The 18101-nt window shown below is 40.9% G+C and overlaps 1 protein-coding gene across 1 annotated transcript in view; it reads right to left on the bottom strand.

The window, feature by feature from the left end:
* The window catches only part of RERG (RAS like estrogen regulated growth inhibitor), a 110504-nt gene that overhangs the window by 13205 nt on the left and 79198 nt on the right, over window positions 1-18101 (bottom strand). The window contains exon 3 of the mRNA XM_049822366.1: window positions 5407-5463. Coding sequence (XP_049678323.1) covers window positions 5407-5463 — 57 coding nt within the window. The remainder of the gene's footprint in view (window positions 1-5406; window positions 5464-18101) is intronic.

Here is an 18101-nt window from a genome sequence, read left to right as displayed (position 1 = left end):
GAATGGTGCTATCATGGGCCTTTCATAACTAAGCTAGTGGGACAACAATTTCTACCACCTTATCTCCCACCTTTGCTGCTTTACTGATACCTACACACTTTACCCATGTTTGATGGTGTCTTATGGGCTGTTGGTATGTTGCATTAGACACGACTTTACAGAAACACCAACTCTGGGTTGTTTCCCTCCCAGTAGAAAAAGAGCGAACAAAAATCCGAGTGACCTAAAGAAATTGTGACATAGTTGGAAGCAATACTCTTTAAAAATGTCACTATTAATCTGGTAGTCCTAGCAAAATTAGAATTTTTCTTAAGACTCGTTTCTTTATGGTTGCCTCTGCTCCTTCAAAGTAATGGATAGTCTTTTCTCTATCCCATTCAAATTAAATAAACTCCTATGCTTTCTCTGTCTCTGACTACATAGACAGGCCAGTCTGTCATGCACTGTCCTGCTGATTATCTGCTCAGAGACAATTTTCCTTTCAGAGGATTAGCAAAGTTGTATGCAATACGTGAACAGCTAGAGAAAGACATCTAGGGATAGTGTGAGAAAGCCAAGTGACTTCTAGAAAGGTCGACAAAAGTACTATCTCCTTGGTTGCTGTTATTTTATAAGTAGACTTTTGTTTAAAATTCAGTCTCTGGAGAAATGCTTGGTGTTTCTGTGCACCTTTGATATGTGAGTCTTAACTCTTTGAGCACCAGTTACTTAAATGAAGGATTTTATAGGTGAGAAGCAGAGGGAGAGAGACTGTGGGCAACAAATCAGTGACAGAATCAAGAAAAGAGCTGAGAAACCTGTCTCCTGCACTTTCTCGGGGTTTTATTTGTTTGGGTTTTTTCCCCATATGGCAAAAGTGGATGTTGTAAGTCTCTATGCATCAGAAAGCACCTGGTTCTCCCAACTATACATAGAAATGCTAATTCAGAACAAATGACACAACCCAGTTCATAATCCCCTCTTTTTTTAAATCTTGGATATTGCAGCTCTGTTTCTAGTTAAGCAGATTGTCCTGATTCTGGTAGAACAACTAATGTGTTCTCAGAGAAATACTGCAAAATTTATTTTTAAAAGCACCCACTTAGCCATAGCTACAATGAATTTTCTTCTTTCATCATTTGATCCAGGAGATTCTCCCTGCATGTCATGGTTTAGAGAGGCAGGTAATCTGCCCATGAGGTATTCTGCAGGCCATCAATGCTGTCTGGCTACTGCTGTGATGACTCTTTGGCCTTCCTCCTCCTTTTTTGCTGTTGTTTGCACCCTCCCCCCCCCCCCCCCCCGGAAAAAAGAAATTTACCAGTTCCCTTGATGACTTACTCTGATTCAGCATCTCTAATTAATATCAATTATATATCACTTATTTGACCACAAACCACAATGTCTTTCCACCTTTGAGATCAGCTGAAGGCACCCTAAATTCTGGGCACCGCCACTAGCTCATGGGGAAAATTGCTGAAATCCAGACTGTTATTCCTATTTAACTAGCACTGAGGAGAGCAGCTATTCACAGCGCCCTTGAAAACCATGGTGTGAAGCCCTGGGTCACTGAGGTCCATGGGACCCCTGCATTCAGGCTACCAGTTTACCCACAGAGGGTAGGTGGCCAAATAAAGGTCTTTACACCTCCACCTCGAAACTCATCCCCACCGAGTATGTCCATCCCCGAGACGATGCAGGCTGGCAGGTGTTATACATCTACACGCTTCTGGTTTTGTGGCAGCGGCGAGGTGGTGGAGAGCCACCTGGAGCGGTGCTGCTGCGAGGGTGGCTGCTTGCAGGCTGCAAACTCTCCCCGAGGCAAGGTGCCTCGGTGGCAGGCAAATTGTCACCCCGCTGCCACGCCGCTCCTGGCAAGCACTGCTCAAATGGTACACAGGAATGCTCATTTTCATGCTGCTTCTATGAACCTCTTAATAGAGCCAAAATGAAATATAGCACGAATTTCCAGGTCTGTGTTAAATCCGCTGCGGGTGCGTTGCTTATGTTTGTGAAGTGCTTTTAGGCTGTGGCTTAAGTGGTGCCCTAACCAGGCTAAGTGTTTTTAGGCCTTCTAACATCACACTAAATTTGCTTATCAATTTGCAAGTTGTGTCCTACTTAAAAACATATAAACGTTAATGAATTTTGGTGAAATTCACGTGGTAACCCAATCCCCTTTCTCAGTACCTATTTAATGAGCTAAAGAAGACTAAATGTAATGCTGAATTCATATATTTAAGATTTTATAAAACAATTGTATATTTTTTTAAATGTGCATTTCCAGCCCATTTCTGCATAGAGCTCTTTCATTGGACCTTCTAATTCTGTTGCACACATGAGATAGTTGTGTGATTTATTATAAGGATTGAAAGTGGAAACTCATTCACCTTGATAGTGCCAGATAAGCACTTAGCTGGAGAGATTAGGCACTTTTTAAAAAAATCAAACAAACAAAACCAACCATGCCAAGATGGTGACGGTGACTTGCCAGTTAGACAGAATTGATGGAGCAGTCAAGGCTGATGGTTAACACTCCCCAGAAAATGACCTTTGCTGCAGTTCTTACCCCTTGGCTGAGAATAGTAAAATAAAAAGCGCAGTGTAAAGTACTTTTGCGAAGATGCAGCTGTTGGACCGATGCTTGCACAGATCCAACATCATGCACAAAAGTGGCAGAGCTGCAAAGCCCTGACTTCAGCAGCAGCTCCATGTGCCAAAGCTTACAAGATTCAGTGATGCTCCTCCCGCCAGAAAATGTTATTTTGTGGTTTGTAATTTGGCTCCTGGAGATACAGCAGTATATCCAGATGCTGCTAAAAATATGGTCCTTCATTTTCTTCTGGCAGGTTAGAGTAGTAAAGAATATTTATAAGGTGTGTTTTTTCCTTCCCAGTTAAAATGTGCCACCCTTGAATTAAGAGGACAAGGTTTTTTACACTGATGCTTAGTTTAGGATAATGTTGAATTTCCATCAGGCCTTGTACAGCTTGGTGAAAGCTTTCCTAAAAATAGGAATTATCTGGAGATTCCTTGCATCAGGGGGGCTAATGGGTGGTTGAAAACTTGACATAACAAACAAACTATAAATATGACATTTTTGTCACAGCCCCAGTGATTTTTGGCAAAACCTCCTGTTGCTTAGTAGCTAGTGAGTTTGCATCTGTGTTACTCCTGCCCTTTCAAAATTACTTGACAAAGCTACTTATTCTCCCTGAAGGGCAAATGGGTCTCATTGACACAACTTAAACTTTTTATATTGGTGGAATACATAGATATCCTTCTTCCCACCAAACTGCCAGTCCGTGACTGCTAAGAAGAAATGAATCTATTCAGCTAAAACTTCTCAGTAAATTCAGCTCAGTGACGTTTACAGGTAACTGGCCACTAAATCACCACGGGATGATCATGCTAAAGACAGAAATGGGTTCTTTAAAGCACTGTTTCTCAAAGCTTTTGAAGTTACAGTGCTTTTCTGACTGATCTCCAAAGGCCTGAATAATAGTTAGAATGTCAGGAGATTTTTTTTCTCTAACACTTCAGAGCCTTCTTTGAATCCTGTTGTGATTCATAGTTTGAAAAAACAGTACTCTAAAAACCAGTCTCTGGTGGGCAGCTTCCACCAGAGATTACTGTGATTATGAAATAACTTATTGATAGTAGTTTATTAGTTTTTGCATTTCTCAAACCTTTTCCTCTGAGCAACTTAAAGCACTTAGCTTTGCAATAACTGTAATACATGATTTAAGCTGTTATCCTCTAAACCAAATGAGAACATAGAATTCAGTAAGTCAGAAGAGAGTTAATTTTTATTTTATTGAGATAGGACTGTTGTCTGTGTGAAAGCTTTTCATATTCCAAACAGAAGATGACTATATTCCTGAGGGGCGTGGATAATTTGCAGTTGTATTCATTTGTAAAACAGAAACAAATGTCAAGTCTTGTACACCAAAAAGGACATAGGCCCTTCATAATGGGGCAAAAAATTATAAACCTTGCAACTTGCTAATAACTGACTTTGTGTGCTTAAACAAGGCAACAAGGATACTTTTGCATGTACTGTCCCTGTTAAGACATTAATGGACTTGGACTATACTGATACAAAACACTTTATATACTTCTTCTATTGTCAAGTTCTTAAAATTATACATTAGTGATAGAGATGTGAAGTACTAATACTAATAATACTAACAAAGAATTATCCTGAACATCCCACTGTGCAGTACAAGGCAGGTGACTTATAATTCACTGATGAATATATTGATGTTAGCAGAAAAAAAGAATGTATTTGAGCTCAGGTTGTTCTGAGAATTATTTTCCCAAGATGAGATTTCCAATATCTGTCATTTCTTCATCTTACCAGATGAAAATACTTAGTCCCATATTGGTTATTTTTCTTTGTTGAAAGGGCTGCCTGGGTTTTGCAATCAAGTGTATTAAACTTTCATATTTGTTTCTGCTGTGCAAATGTATGGCATTCTCTATTTCTTTAGTGTGACCTCATAGATAAAGAACCCTAACAAAGAAATAGGTATTTAACTGCACGATCTGTATTTGAGCCTCCAAAGAAAGGTTAGGAAGGAGGTGGCAACAGATTGTAGGAGAAAAAGAAAATTTTCCAGCCCTTTACTTCATGTGCAAGTACTTAGTCCTGAGGTATTGAAGGTGCCTTCTAAGATGTGAATGCCTCATCTCAGACTTCTTGGCCTGGATTTTCCCTAGTGTAGAGCATTCAAATATATGTTAACTTATGAAATACTAAAAAATTGGACCTTGGACTGAATTTTCAAGCAAGGCCCCTAATTCACAGCAATTGTTTGAGAGGTTTTTTTGAGGTATCTGTGCCAGCTTCTCAAAAGTGCAAGACCCAACACAGCTAAGTGGGAGTGGTGGAGGAGACATGGATGTTCTTTTGATGACTGGTGTCCCTATCTGGTCACCCAAAAAGTGAGACACAATGTATGTTTGAAAATGAGGGCAAAAAACTTACCTAAGGGTAGGTAGACTGACTGTAAGCACCTACTTTTTTTTTTTCTGCTTGAATTTTTGAGATCTGTATCCCAGCCACCTTATTCTCTAGCAGCTGATGTTTGGGTTATCCAAAAGCAGAAAAGTGATCGCACACTAAATAATTTTCAGAGTGAAATACTAACGCAATTGTTTTCAATGGCAAAATTCCCACTGACTTCTGTGTGGGCGGAAATGTGCCTCATATATTAATTCTGCTTTCATTTGACTGTGTTACTGCTTCTCTGTTCTGCCATCTTAGGTAATAATTTGTTCCAGCTTTAAATGACTATAGAGAAGCTTTTTACAGCAAATTTAAAGGTTGACTGAGGCTTGGAATATTAACTCTATGACTTTCCATTACTTCAGCCCTGGTATTATATACAGCATACCCCGTGTATAGAATAAAATGCAACCTACCTAGTGTCGGGTCATACTCCCAGATGAACCGTTTGGTCAGGAAACGTACAACAAGAGCTGGAGGAACAAAAATATTCCAGGTGAGATGCACAAGCCATCAACTCATCTGTTTTTTTTAAAGCTTTCCCAGCAAACCTTTCTGTGTGACTGGGCATGTAGCAGCTCCCCTGAACTGTGAGCAGAATTCAGCTTTGTTAGTTGGGGGAGTCAAGACCTCTTCACTGTTTGTGGCCCACTTTACACTTTTAGAGGGGGGGGAAACAAAGTGAAAACAAAAAATATTTACCCATGCAACAATGCAGGACAAAGAATACCAAGAGATTTTCAATGGTAGTTTCTAACTTTTTTCCCCACTTATTTTTTTGTCACAATAGCTTCTACGATTAAAAAGCTAAACCAACTCCATTTATAGTGCTATGAGCAGACAACATTTGAAAAAAACCCTATTTTGGATGCTTTAGATTTCCCATAACCAGTGGGAAAAAGGGTTGGCAGTTTTTGATCCAGCATGCTTTGAAGCTTCAAAACTAGGGGTGTTCAAAATAATTTAATTCTTGAAAACTTTCCCTTCAGATTTTAAACCTTGGAAGGTAAAATTGGCTAAATAGCTTCCTTCTGTATTTTGGCATGCATTCCTTGCAACAATTTATCTTCCATGTTTTGCCTACTTGTCACTGGAAGGAATCAGCTATAACACTTTAAACCAATGATCAACAAATGCTATTAATGAATTTTCAGAAGTAGAAATAAAGCTTTAGATTTTAGAGCACTGGATAACTAGGTCTCAAGTTCAGTTTATGGGCTAAGATCTTGCTACTTATGTTCTTATATTTAATTTTTTCTATCCTTTCAGCCCCTTTAAAAACAATCTATAAAGGCTTTGTTAGGATATTGATTATGTTCTAATTTAAAACTAAGCAGTGCCTTGAATTTCTAGGGTGTAAACAAAGTGTTCACCACTGCCAACTATTCAAAATCCTTTCTGCATTTCCAAAATGGAGCTAGAGATACCACTGCTCTAGCTATGATTGCAGTAATTTCAGCTATAGGAAAAGTTTTCCTTGTCGTCAGCCCTACAGGATTGTTCTGTTCTTTCAGTTGCAGACAGACAGTAAAAGGTGACAGCTAAACCCAGTTCTGATCCTTTTCAAAATTAAAGCCATGAGAATGCCCCACATCCCAGATTTCTGTGCCCAAGAGTAGGACAAGGCAATACTCTGCAGAATAAAGATAATTAATTAAGCTTTGCTTGATCAGAACCTATTTTTTAAATACAACCAGAACATTAGTTTTCAGAAAGATTTAACTATGCCTCACACTTGGAGGAGTAAGAAGCAGCTGATCCTAAGGAAATGAGATCACTGCACAAGAAGCAATTTTAAATCGGTGTTATTTTAAGTTTCTATTTTCCTTAGGAAATCCTACATTTAAAATTTTTTTTAGCCTTTGCAGAAATACTCTCCTTGGCCCTCAGAGTGAATGTGGCAATTCTTAGCCAAAGTAACTTTTCAAGTCGTAGTCCTGATGTGGATGTCAGTATACTACAAGAAGATCTCTGTATAGCTTGTTTTCCGTCCATGATGATGTCTGCACTAGGCCCTTTTTCATAGAATCTTAGAATTGTTTGGGTTGGAAGAGACCTTTAAAGGTCACCTAGTCCAACCCCCCTGCAATGAGCAGGGAGATCTTCAACTAGATCAGGTTGCTCAGAGCCCCGTCCAGCCTGGCCTTGAATGATTCCAGGGATGGGGCATCTGCCACCTCTCTGGGCAACCTGTTCCAGTGTTTCACCATCCTCATCGTAAAAAATTTCTTCCTTATATCCAGTCTAAATAAAACCATTACCCCTTGTCCTATTGCAACAAACCACAGCAAAAAGCCTGTCCCCAGCTTTCTTATGAGCCCCTTTCAGGTCTTGAAAGGCTGCAGTAAGGTCTCCCCAGAGCTTTCTCTTCTCCAGGTTGAACAACCCCAACTCTCTCAGTCTGTCCTGATAGAAGAGGTGTTCCATCCCTCTGATCATTTTTGTGGCCCTCCTCTGGACCTGCTCCAACAGGTCCATGTCTTGAACTGAGGACTCTGGAGCTGGACACAGTACTTCAGGTGGGGTTTCACCAGAGTGGAGTAGAGGGGCAGAATCACCTCCATTGACCTGCTGGCCATGCTCCTTTAGATGCAGCCCAGGATATGGTTGGCTTTCTGGGCTGCACATTGCTGGCTTATGTCCAGCTTTTCATCTACCGATTTATCATTTTTATTCCAGTTAGATAGGAGTTATTTAACCTAATTTTAGCCACATGAAGAAGGCTTAGGTAAATATCTAGCCTCCCTCTACAGTCAGTGGAAAAACAGAGGGACATTCTAGAGTACAAGTCACCAAGCTTGAGATGATCTGATGACCTTTAATGGTCCTTTCTAACTCAAACCATTCTATGATTCTACGATTTGTCCACTTGTGTTACCTATCTCTAGAAAACCTATTACATGGTTTATTTACATGACAAAGACTGATTCTCTAAGATTTATGAAGCTAAAGTAAATTGCCCACTTTTTACCTCAATTGGAATGTTTTAAGCATCTTGATGTTTCATAAGTTTGGTCATGACTATTCTCTAATTGCTAGTAAAATATACAGAATATTCTTTTTTTTTTCTTCTTTTTTTTTTCCCTCCATTTTGACTGGGGAAGTGCAGGGTAAAAGTTCTCCTGACATGCTTTCAGAAGACTCCTTACCATCATCTTTTTCAAGAACAGATTTAAAAAATGCTTTCTTCTTTCACAGCTGTGCTCTGAAGGAGTAGTAGTGATGTGCTACCTGTGTTGCAGTGCCTTACCCTGAGCCTGTGCCTGGACTTGGAGTAGATAATGAAGAGAGAAAAAAGGCAGAAGAGAGTGGGGGAAACTGTGCAGCTATTTTCATATTTAAACATGGTCCATTTAGTTATGACAACCTTGTACTTGGAGATGAAAATTGCTGGAGAGGAGGGTCAAAGTGATGAAGGGGCCTGGAAGAAAGTCTGTCAAGCACTAATGTCTGAGACAGGTGACAGAGAGCAGCATCTCTGAAGGAAAAGTGGGAAAAGAGTTGATTTTGGAGGTAGCCCGAATGAAGGAGGGGAGAAGGTGACAAGCGATAAGGAGAAAAGGTAGAACTGGGCCGCAGCAGCTGAGATGAGCCTGGGAGAAGAAGAGGCACAGCCATGTACATGGTGTAAAATGGTACAGGCATTGAGTACTACAGAAGTGAAGAATTAGAGATCACGGACGTAAGCTCTGGTGAGGAGGGAAAGAGTAGGTCGTATTCATCTCCAGCAGGAAGGCCTGTATGCAGAAATAACAAATGATCACATATGCAGGAGGGAGCTGAAGAAAAGGAAGGAAGGGTGGGAGGTGGCTCCCATGCATGGGGCCAGGTGGCAATCAGTGTCCCTCGCGGACAGGTCTCGGTGGGGAGCACAGCAAACCCAGAGAGTTGCTCGCTTGGCACTGCCAGTTATCAGGTACTTGCATGAGGCTCGCTTGGGCCCGTGAAGGGAAGAAAATGCCACCTCAGCACAAGTCCAGGTGAGTGGGGAAGTGTCAGCGTCAGAGCCACGTGCTCTGTGCCAGTTTCGGGGGCATGCCCACTCGGGGCCGTGCAGAGCTCCTGGCTCCTGCAGGGCTGGCTATGCTCAACCTCCCTGCTTCTGGTCTGGCCGATTCCCTCAAAATACTCCTGCTTTCCTTCAAGGCAGTGGTCACAGCCCATCCTATGGAGCTTTTCACTTCCACACGTTTTTACGAGGCTGAAGATTAGCAGCTGCATTTCACAGATGGGGAATGTGAGATGCTCTTGATCCAGTGGCTGTCCTGTTTATAATTATTGCAAACCATGTTGGATATGAAATGTCTTCACTTTTGCCTCATTAGGGGTGCTTAGCAGATGGTCCCCTGACATCCAGTTGAGTATTAAAACAACGTATGTGACCTTGCTGTCCGACTTGACTGAAAATAGTCAATGAGAGGAGAGCTGGGAAGGGCATCCAAGTGCTCGGGCCGTCAGTCCAGAGACCAGCTTGCTGGCCCGCATCGCCTGCCCTAGCAGTGATCCCCCTAGAGCAGAGGTATTATGTGGAGCCATTTTGTTTATGCTGAGCTCACTTACTGCCAGGTTACATCACTTTTAGTAAAATAAGTTCTGCCAGCAGAAGAATCAGAAGTGAGGACACTAGGAATTCACTACACTTAAGAGCTGTAGTGCTCAGATTTCTGCCGCTGGCTTAAATGACGCTTTGGGCAAAGCAATAAAACTTCCCCGTGTCTTTAGCAATGCTGCACAGAAAGACTTGAGATGGGCATTAATTCCTTCTCACCTTAGCAAAGGTGTGTCCACCCTGTTTGACCCATCAGCCTTATTTAGACATGCTTAACTCTATTACTAATAAGGACCCAAAAATAACCCAACACACTAAAAAAATAATCCAAATGCTGGGTTTTGATTCAAAATAACATTGAGGTTGAGAATGTCTGAAACGAATTATTTTCTGATTAAATTTGGTGACTAATTCCAATGTTTGTATTAAAATGGCCATTTCCAGTTCTTATCCTCAAAGAAGATGAGATGGGTTTTGAAGCAGGCAAGATTCGGATCCATGGAGTACCTAATAGGAGAGAATTTCATGGTCCTCCACTGAGACTAGTCCAGGCTCTTTCCTGAATACTTACTGCTTGTGAAATACAAGAACTTGCAGGCTTAGAATGAAAGAATCTCCAACAAACTGCAATTTGGATTCCTGCTGTGTTTTTTGGAGACATGACCATTACCTAAGAGAATTGATGTAATGTCCCAGCAAAGGAAGAATAGACTCATGTCTCTTTCTGCCTTTCCTTACACCCTTGCTTCCAAGTCAGCTGTTCTGTACAGGGTTTAAATTAGGGTAGAACTTGGCCCAGGACTTTCTTTCACTCATGTTTAAACCTTCTGCCTTAGAAGTTATTCTTGGAGAAGAAACATGACTATCTGTCAAATACATTTGCAGTGTAACTCCACTGAAGACAATGAAGTTATATCAGGAATTAACTTGGCATATAAACTGAGATTATCAACCACATAATTAATCAATTTCTTTGGGACTTGTGTGGCTGAGTCCCTTAGCTTTAAAAATCTCAGTCCATATCTTTTGCAACCTTTTTTTTTTTTTTTTTTCGGTGGTGTTTTGTGTCTTGCTTTAGATCTTTGTTTGGATTTAGTAACATATAAATGCTCTGGCTAAATTTACAATCTGCCTGAATACATATCTTCACGAGTTTGTTATTGTTCCAGCTAATACAAGCTGAGCTTTTGGGGGAAGAATGGAAGCAGGGTTTTATTTGAAAAACATCCCCCTTCCCCAAAAGCTACAGAGTTCAAAGTTATTCTAAGAAAAATAACAGTTCTCCACCGTGAAATAACTGTATGATGACTCTTTTATGCCATGAGAATTCTCAGCTATAAAAATGATCTGAAAGTAGTCCCATTATTTAACTTATCAACAAGTCCATTCCTGGTGCCATGATGATGTGTCATCAGTAAACCATACTTGGCAGGAGACACCAGTGGTTTAAACCAGAGGTTATAATGATCGAAAGGCACTTTCACAAATGAAGTATCTGTTTTCTTTAAAAAGTGTATTTTTGTTAGAATTCATCCCCCATTCACCCTCTTGGAGGCCCCTCATGTATTGGAATCTCAGTCCCCCTGGAGCATGTGGCAAGCTCCAGCCTGCAGGATGCCACAGGATTCTGGCACACGATGTGCTGCCTCCTTCAACAGCTCTGTGCCCAGCTTTGGGAAGTAATGGTTTGTTTTAAAGACACTACCGTAAGAATTTAATTTGCTCCTGAAAGTGCAGGTCATTCGGGGGTGTCTGTGTGTGTCTGGGTATGAACTTGTAATGCAGAGTCCTTTTCTGACCCTGGTGTGCCATGGATGTAAACATGCAGTCATTACTTCTGGGTCTGCATCTCTGGGCCTGGGTTTGACTCAGTTTTGACAATACCTCTGGCAGTTCAGTGATAGGGGGATACGAGTGGTGAGAGAGACATCAACAGGAGGTTTTCTCTGCCTCCCCTCCTCTCTTGGTTTGTTCACTGTAGTCACTTCTGATGTTGAGACCTAACGTGCTTGTAGTAAACTAGAAGGTAAATTTAATGGAGCAAAATGAGATCAGTGGGGGGAAAGGAAAGGAAGAACTGTAACAAGTATAAAAATCATCTGGTTTACACTGCCTCGCTGTCTTAAATTTTAATCACTGCCTTAAGCAGTGAACTGTTCAGAGAAATTACTGCGTATGCTTGTATGTTTTTTCTGTAACAGCACAGTGAGGTCCTCCACTGACTGATGATATAAATATAAAAAGTACATATACTTTTATATATAAATATCAAAAGTATACTTTTTAATATGCTTATATATACTGTACAGCAGTGTGTATATATATAACAGTGTGTGTATATGTGTGTGTATATATATGCACACTGTGTAACAGTAAATACAGACTAGGATTGAACAGCTACGTGATGAAATGTGTTGCTCTTGCCTTTCAGGAGGTCATGTTGCTCAGTGTAATGTAAACATTTTTTCTTCAGTGGTAATGACGTGGACGCCTCTTCTGTGGACCCAAATCTGAACATCAAAAATGGTTCAAATGTCTTTTTGTTCTGGTGGGTTATAAAGGGCCTGGAATACCTGTCTCAAATCTCCATCTTAATCCCCACAGCCGCATCGTGGACTAAACAAACATCCCATGTTCAAGAACTTCAAAAACACTAACATACTTTCAAACATAAAAATTAAGCACTGAGTATTGGATTTGTCTTTACGGTAAATAATATTTTACATGCTGAATATGCACATAGCAGGCCTCCAAAGACTGCTTCAGATGCTAATTCAGTAGGTTGTTCAATTAGACGTCAATAACTGACCTCCTTTTGACAAGTTGCTTGGAAGGACTGTGCTACTGCAGAAGAGACAGAAACCATAATTCTACTCATCCGTGTTTTTTAGCAGTCTTTATCAGGACATACATTCTTTGGCCTGACCAAATGTCAGTGTAATTAGTGCCATTTTTAAAATCACTGTCACTTTTCAGTTTCTACTACAAAGTTTTGGGGACTATTTCTTTTGTTCGTGGCAATTTCAGTTTATCTCAGATGTAACTGCATTTTACTGCTGTGGGAAGTACCTGGTTTTAGGAACTTTTGAGTGGAAAGGGTCTGTAGAAAAGTAACTTGTTTCAAGGAGCTCATCTGAAACTCTGGCAATCCATAGCATGGTGTATTTACTAATTTCCTCTCAACTGTCTTAATAGCAGCCTGGAAGGAAGCACTACATTAGATTATTTTGCAAGCTCTTTTTAATTGCAAGGAATGAAGTGAACAATAACTTGTGCTTTTATCAGAGCGTGCACAGTAATTTACTTTTGCCACCACTGAAAAGTAGCATAAAAATCATTGGTTTCAGTGTAACGAAACTAATGCTTGCAGGTGCTTGTGAAACGGAAAGGTGAGCCATCCATTTCCCAACTTGCACAAGGGTAATTGCTCTATCTATGTTCACACTTACTGCTAGGGTGACTGTTTACCCTGTGCTCTTCTCCCTGCGTGTTTCTGCTCTCTTGCTCACCAACCAGACCATGTGTGTGCTGCCCACGCTTAGCGGTGCTACCTGCCTGCGTATGCCCACGCGTGGGCTCTTGTGGATGCACCAGCTCTTCTGCAACATCTAGCTATGCCCGGTCCTGCTTTTGTAGGCTTGCAGCTGTCGCACAAATTGAGTTTGATGTTAGGGAACGGTACTGACGATCTCCCTTCAATGACAGAGATGTCTGGCCCCCAGGTTAGAGGCAAAATTTGCCACTACTCGGAGACTGGGGAGAAAGTAATCTTGGCACAGGCATGTTAGCGAAATGAAGGCCACTTTCCTTATTCAGTGCTGAATATGGAAAATACAGGAATTGTTTGTCAAAATCTTTGATTATAACCACATCCTAATGTTAACAGCAGGAAGTGTTTCTTGTCTTGCTTCTAGCACGGTAATTTCACCATAAAAGAACCTCTCTATATATTCATCTGGAATAGTCTACTGCGAATTTCACAAAATACACAGTATTCAGTTGCCACTGAACGGGACGATTTTTGTAGTAATGTTCTGCCCATTGCCTTCAGTCCTGCAGGCCTTTTTTTTACAACAGTTGCTGCGTATGGAATACAAGCAGGAGGCTTAATTTATTTTACGTTATCCTATTCCATAATACATTGCTCCAATGTAAGGTTGTTTATTTCACAGGTCTCCTCTCACCTAAAAGATAAATGATCAGACTAGTGTGTCTAATGGTTTTGATCATTTTAGGAACGCAGTGTGTAATATCCATCCTTCTACCATTTCTCCTCTCTTGGCTTCATTGTATAACTTGTTATGTCACCCCTTTGTGAAGACTAAACTTTCTGGTGTGCTATTACTAACACATATGGTTTTCCAAAACATAGTTAATGGTAACACCTCCAGATGTTTGTGTGTCTGAGACAAAGTATATTTGTGATCGGGCTGTAGAGCAAGTCTTACAGATGAAATCACAAAAATAACTGTTGCTTTTCTAGATGACTGACACAGGTAAGGTTTGAACTTGCACACTGTTTTGAAAGACATTGGGCAAAGTAAATTAGAATAGGATTCTCAGTATAAAACTTTGCCATAAAATCCACCTCTCCATCTCAAGGTAAAAACTAAAAAAAAGTTTGATTTATTTAAGAAAAAACTGAAAAAAAAAAAGAAAGTATTTTCAGAAGAAAGAAGGGTTGGAAAGCTTTCTTCTTTAAAAATCCAGTACTTCATTAAGACAATGGCAAGATGACAAAATTTTCAGGGGGCTCTAGCTTTTTTTGTACATATTTTCCCTGACGTTTCTCCCACTGTTGACTTTAGAAAACATCCCACTCTTGGTCAAATTAGTTTGTCATCTTTAAAAAGGAAAAAGAAAGGAAATACAGGAGGGAATTCTGTAATACTTTAGATGGCAGGATGATCTGGTTATTGTCAAAGCATTTTTGTATGAATGAATTTTTGCTGGAAAATGCAGAAAGGCCATTTTTTGGAAGATAGTTTTTTTGATTTCTCTTTCAAAGGAAATGCCTGAACACCTCACCATTTGTTTTCAAGGAACTCTTAACTTAGGAAATGCAGATTTGAAACAAACAAACCAACACAACCTCACCAGCCTCCGTTTTGTTCTTTAATTCACTGCAGTGTTATTTTGTATTGCACTGGAGAAACATGTGGGACTAAATTGTGGGTTTTTTTAGTCAGACGTCACCGTTACAGGGAGACGGCAAAGATGCACTTTCTTGGCTGCTTCAGCTTATCTGTATGTACTAAAAAGTTGATTTAGCTCTGCTGATGCTAAGCCTGGCTCAAGATGCAGGCAATGTGATTTACTTGAGTGGCACTCCTGAAAGGAAGGGTTGGCTGGTTTTGGAGATGCCTTGAGCTGCCCCTAGGACAGTGTGGAGCTGCTGCCTCATCCCCTGCCAGTGCAGAGGGAGGAACATGCATGAGCACAGAAGGAAGCCACGGCCAGTGCAGAAGTGGGGATTTTTGTTGCTGCTCTCTCTCTCTCTCTGTTTTGTTGTGGGTAGTTTTTTGTTTGGTTGTTGGGTTTGATTTGGTTTGGTTTTTTTTTTTTTTTTAAGGCTCTCCTTCAGCTCTTGCTCTGATCCCTGCTCCCTCTCCCTTCCCATGCTCAGAGGGCAAGAGAGGAATAGGAGGAACTGGAAGAAAGGGGAGAGAAGTGAAGTTCCCTTACTAGAGAAGGCCTGCATGTCCTGGGAGAGCCGTAGACTCCTTTCCCAGGGAGTAGGGCAGGGAGCTCAGTCTCATGCCCGAAGGAATGAAGACGTTTTTCCAACGAAGTGAAAAGCCAGTTCTGTGTGAATCCTTGGTCAGGGTAGGGACTGTTCTACCAGGACCAGCTGTTCTCCAAGAGCACCCTGGCTGCTGGCAGCAACCTGGCCATCAATCTTTACCCCTGCCTGAGGGGGAGGCTGCCAGTAAGGAGCTCAGCAAACCGATTTGCCTCATGCTGGGGTTAGTGCTTGATAGTTTTGGGGGCTGGCTGGTGTTTTGCCATCCCACTGACCGCTGTTCTTGCCAGCAGAAAAAGACATTTTGTTTCACGTGGTATGTCCTGGTCTGACAAACCCATCCTGGAAAGGCACAACATACCGTTTTGCTGCTAGGCTGAAGACTTAGTGTAACCCTAAATACATAAAAATAGGGTTTTATCAGGCCCTGGTGAGTCAGCCTGGATGAGAGGGCAGTTAGCACACTGTGAGCAAGGCCACTGGCATTAATGCTGGATCACTGCCTGTATCTGTAACCTTCATGATGGCAAAAAGTACTTTTGTGAAAATGCCTTGCTGTGCTACTGCTTCACTAAGTCTGTACAGATCAGCACAAATGGTAACTAGAAATGGCATAAAGCGTGCCTTCTTCTCTCATTTGCCTCAGGAACCCAGCGATGTAAAGGGATGCAGAGCTCCCTATTTCATTTTGGTAGACAGCACTGGCTGTTTCTGTGTGGTCAGAGTCTGAACAGACTATCTATCCCTCTCCTTAGCCTTACTGTAATAATTTTCTTGTCTTATTTTAAGTCCATGTATACTCTATCAGATGAGACTACAGCTTGCATCAAATGAAAAACAAGCTGTTCCCTGTTTTTTTCTGTGATATACTTCATTTCATTTACATGCACACCCTAGCTTTCTGGGTTTGGCTCCATGGAAATGTCAGATAACCCAGAAAAACTTTACACTGTGATTACAATCCAGCTGGAGTAGGTTATATGGGAAAATCTTGAAAGATCATATGTTCTGTGCTATTTCTGGATTTCTTTGACAAAGGACATTAGGTGAACACTAGAAGCTCATACCAGCCCTACTGACTGATGAGCCACAAATCAGTCAATAGATGCATGACTGTAAGGTGCCTGTGTCACAGGGAAATGAAGAATTAGAGCAACAAAATACATTGAAAACTGACTTAGGGATTTTTCAGGATCCTCTTTCTTATAAGAAGCCTGATGACATACACATTGATAAATGTTACATCTTTTTAATACCGTGCACAATACAATATTTATGGGAGCTCATTCTTTTCAAAATGTGCTATTAATTGATTTTGCATTGCAGCTCCTTGGCTACCTAGACTTTTTAAAGGCAGAAGATAAGGAATTGTTTTCTTTCTGATGGGCTCATTGCCAAGTACCTGAACCAGACACCTGGAGAAGTTCCCAGAAAAATGAATGGAGAAAGGCATGTGAGAACAGATATATCAGACAGTGACATAAACCACAATGGTTTTCAGGCTTGTGTGACTAGGTACTAGCAACATAGTATATAATCTTCCAACAGCCTCTAGCATCGCACGGAAAGTGGTGGCAAATGTCCTGACGGCTGTTCTCATGTTTTATCTATGCTTTTTTTTTTTTTTTTTTTTTAACCCTCCCTCCTTTTCCCTGTGTTGTTAAGACATCTGCTCCTGTTACTCACTTGCCACCTGGCATAATGAACTTTTGTTTGTACCAGCAATTTTTTTTGTACAGCAGACAGCTTTGCCATTACACATGGAGAATTAAGAGACACAGCAGCAGGAGCAGAGAAGCTCTTTAAGGACAAAGGTATCATTTGCACAGTAGGGTCTGCGATACTAAAGAACAAGAAAAGTGAATGATAGGCTGTGATCAACAACTGAAGTAAAACATAAGTTAAATGCTATGCACCACATGCTTCCTTCTCACAGTACAAAGAAGTATGTTGCAAAGTGGAGAAATGATTAGCTGAAGAAGAAAGCTCAGTCTGAACAAAGGTTTTCTAACGTGCTGTGGAGATGCTAATTTCTAGAGGCAAAAAGATCACCCTAAGGGAGATGGGACTGGTAGCCACCGAATGGTATTACTAACAGCATCACCTGCAGTATCACTTCTTTTCTTTTGCGGAGCAGGCTAGAAGAGCAGATGTGGGTGGAGAGCAACTGTCCATAAATCACTAGTAACCAAAGCCTGTTTAAATCTGAAGCCTAACTGGTGATCTGCCTGATCTCAAGTCACTGCTCATCCCATACAACCGCTGTCGGTAGGAAGATTAATTCATCCCAGACCATGGAAGTAATGGTTTCCTATCAGAGCTATGGCATGTTACGATGGGCAAAGACGAGCACTGCTAAGTGGTCCATCCAGTATACTACAGTGTGGTGTGCTTGGTTCCCAGTACTAGTGACAGCATTAAATGAATTTAAACTAATTCATTGTTTTGATAAACAACTATCATCTAGCTCTGGCTGCAACTACAGTTTTATGTAGTTTTATAATAATGTAGGGGTTATTATTAGCCTCCTGCTTGGGATCTGGACACGCAATCCTGGGAACAGTTCAGAGTAAACTTTAAAATTATGTGTGTGTGTGGCAGGGGGAAAGCATGATCTAAATTTAAATGGTAAATTTCTGCTTTCATATTCAATGCTTAAGGGCACTCAGCTAATGAACATCATATGTCTTCAAACAAAATAAAAGACACAGTAGTAGATAATGGATGTTGTAAAACCTCTGACTTATCTCAAGTCTGAAACTTGGAGGATTAACATAACTTAGTTTATGATGTTCATCACAGCTGCCAGGAGACCTGGC

Source organism: Accipiter gentilis, chromosome 18, assembly GCF_929443795.1.
Source record: "Accipiter gentilis chromosome 18, bAccGen1.1, whole genome shotgun sequence".
NCBI lineage: Eukaryota > Metazoa > Chordata > Aves > Accipitriformes > Accipitridae > Astur > Astur gentilis.
This window is presented reverse-complemented; position numbering and strand designations above follow the sequence as displayed.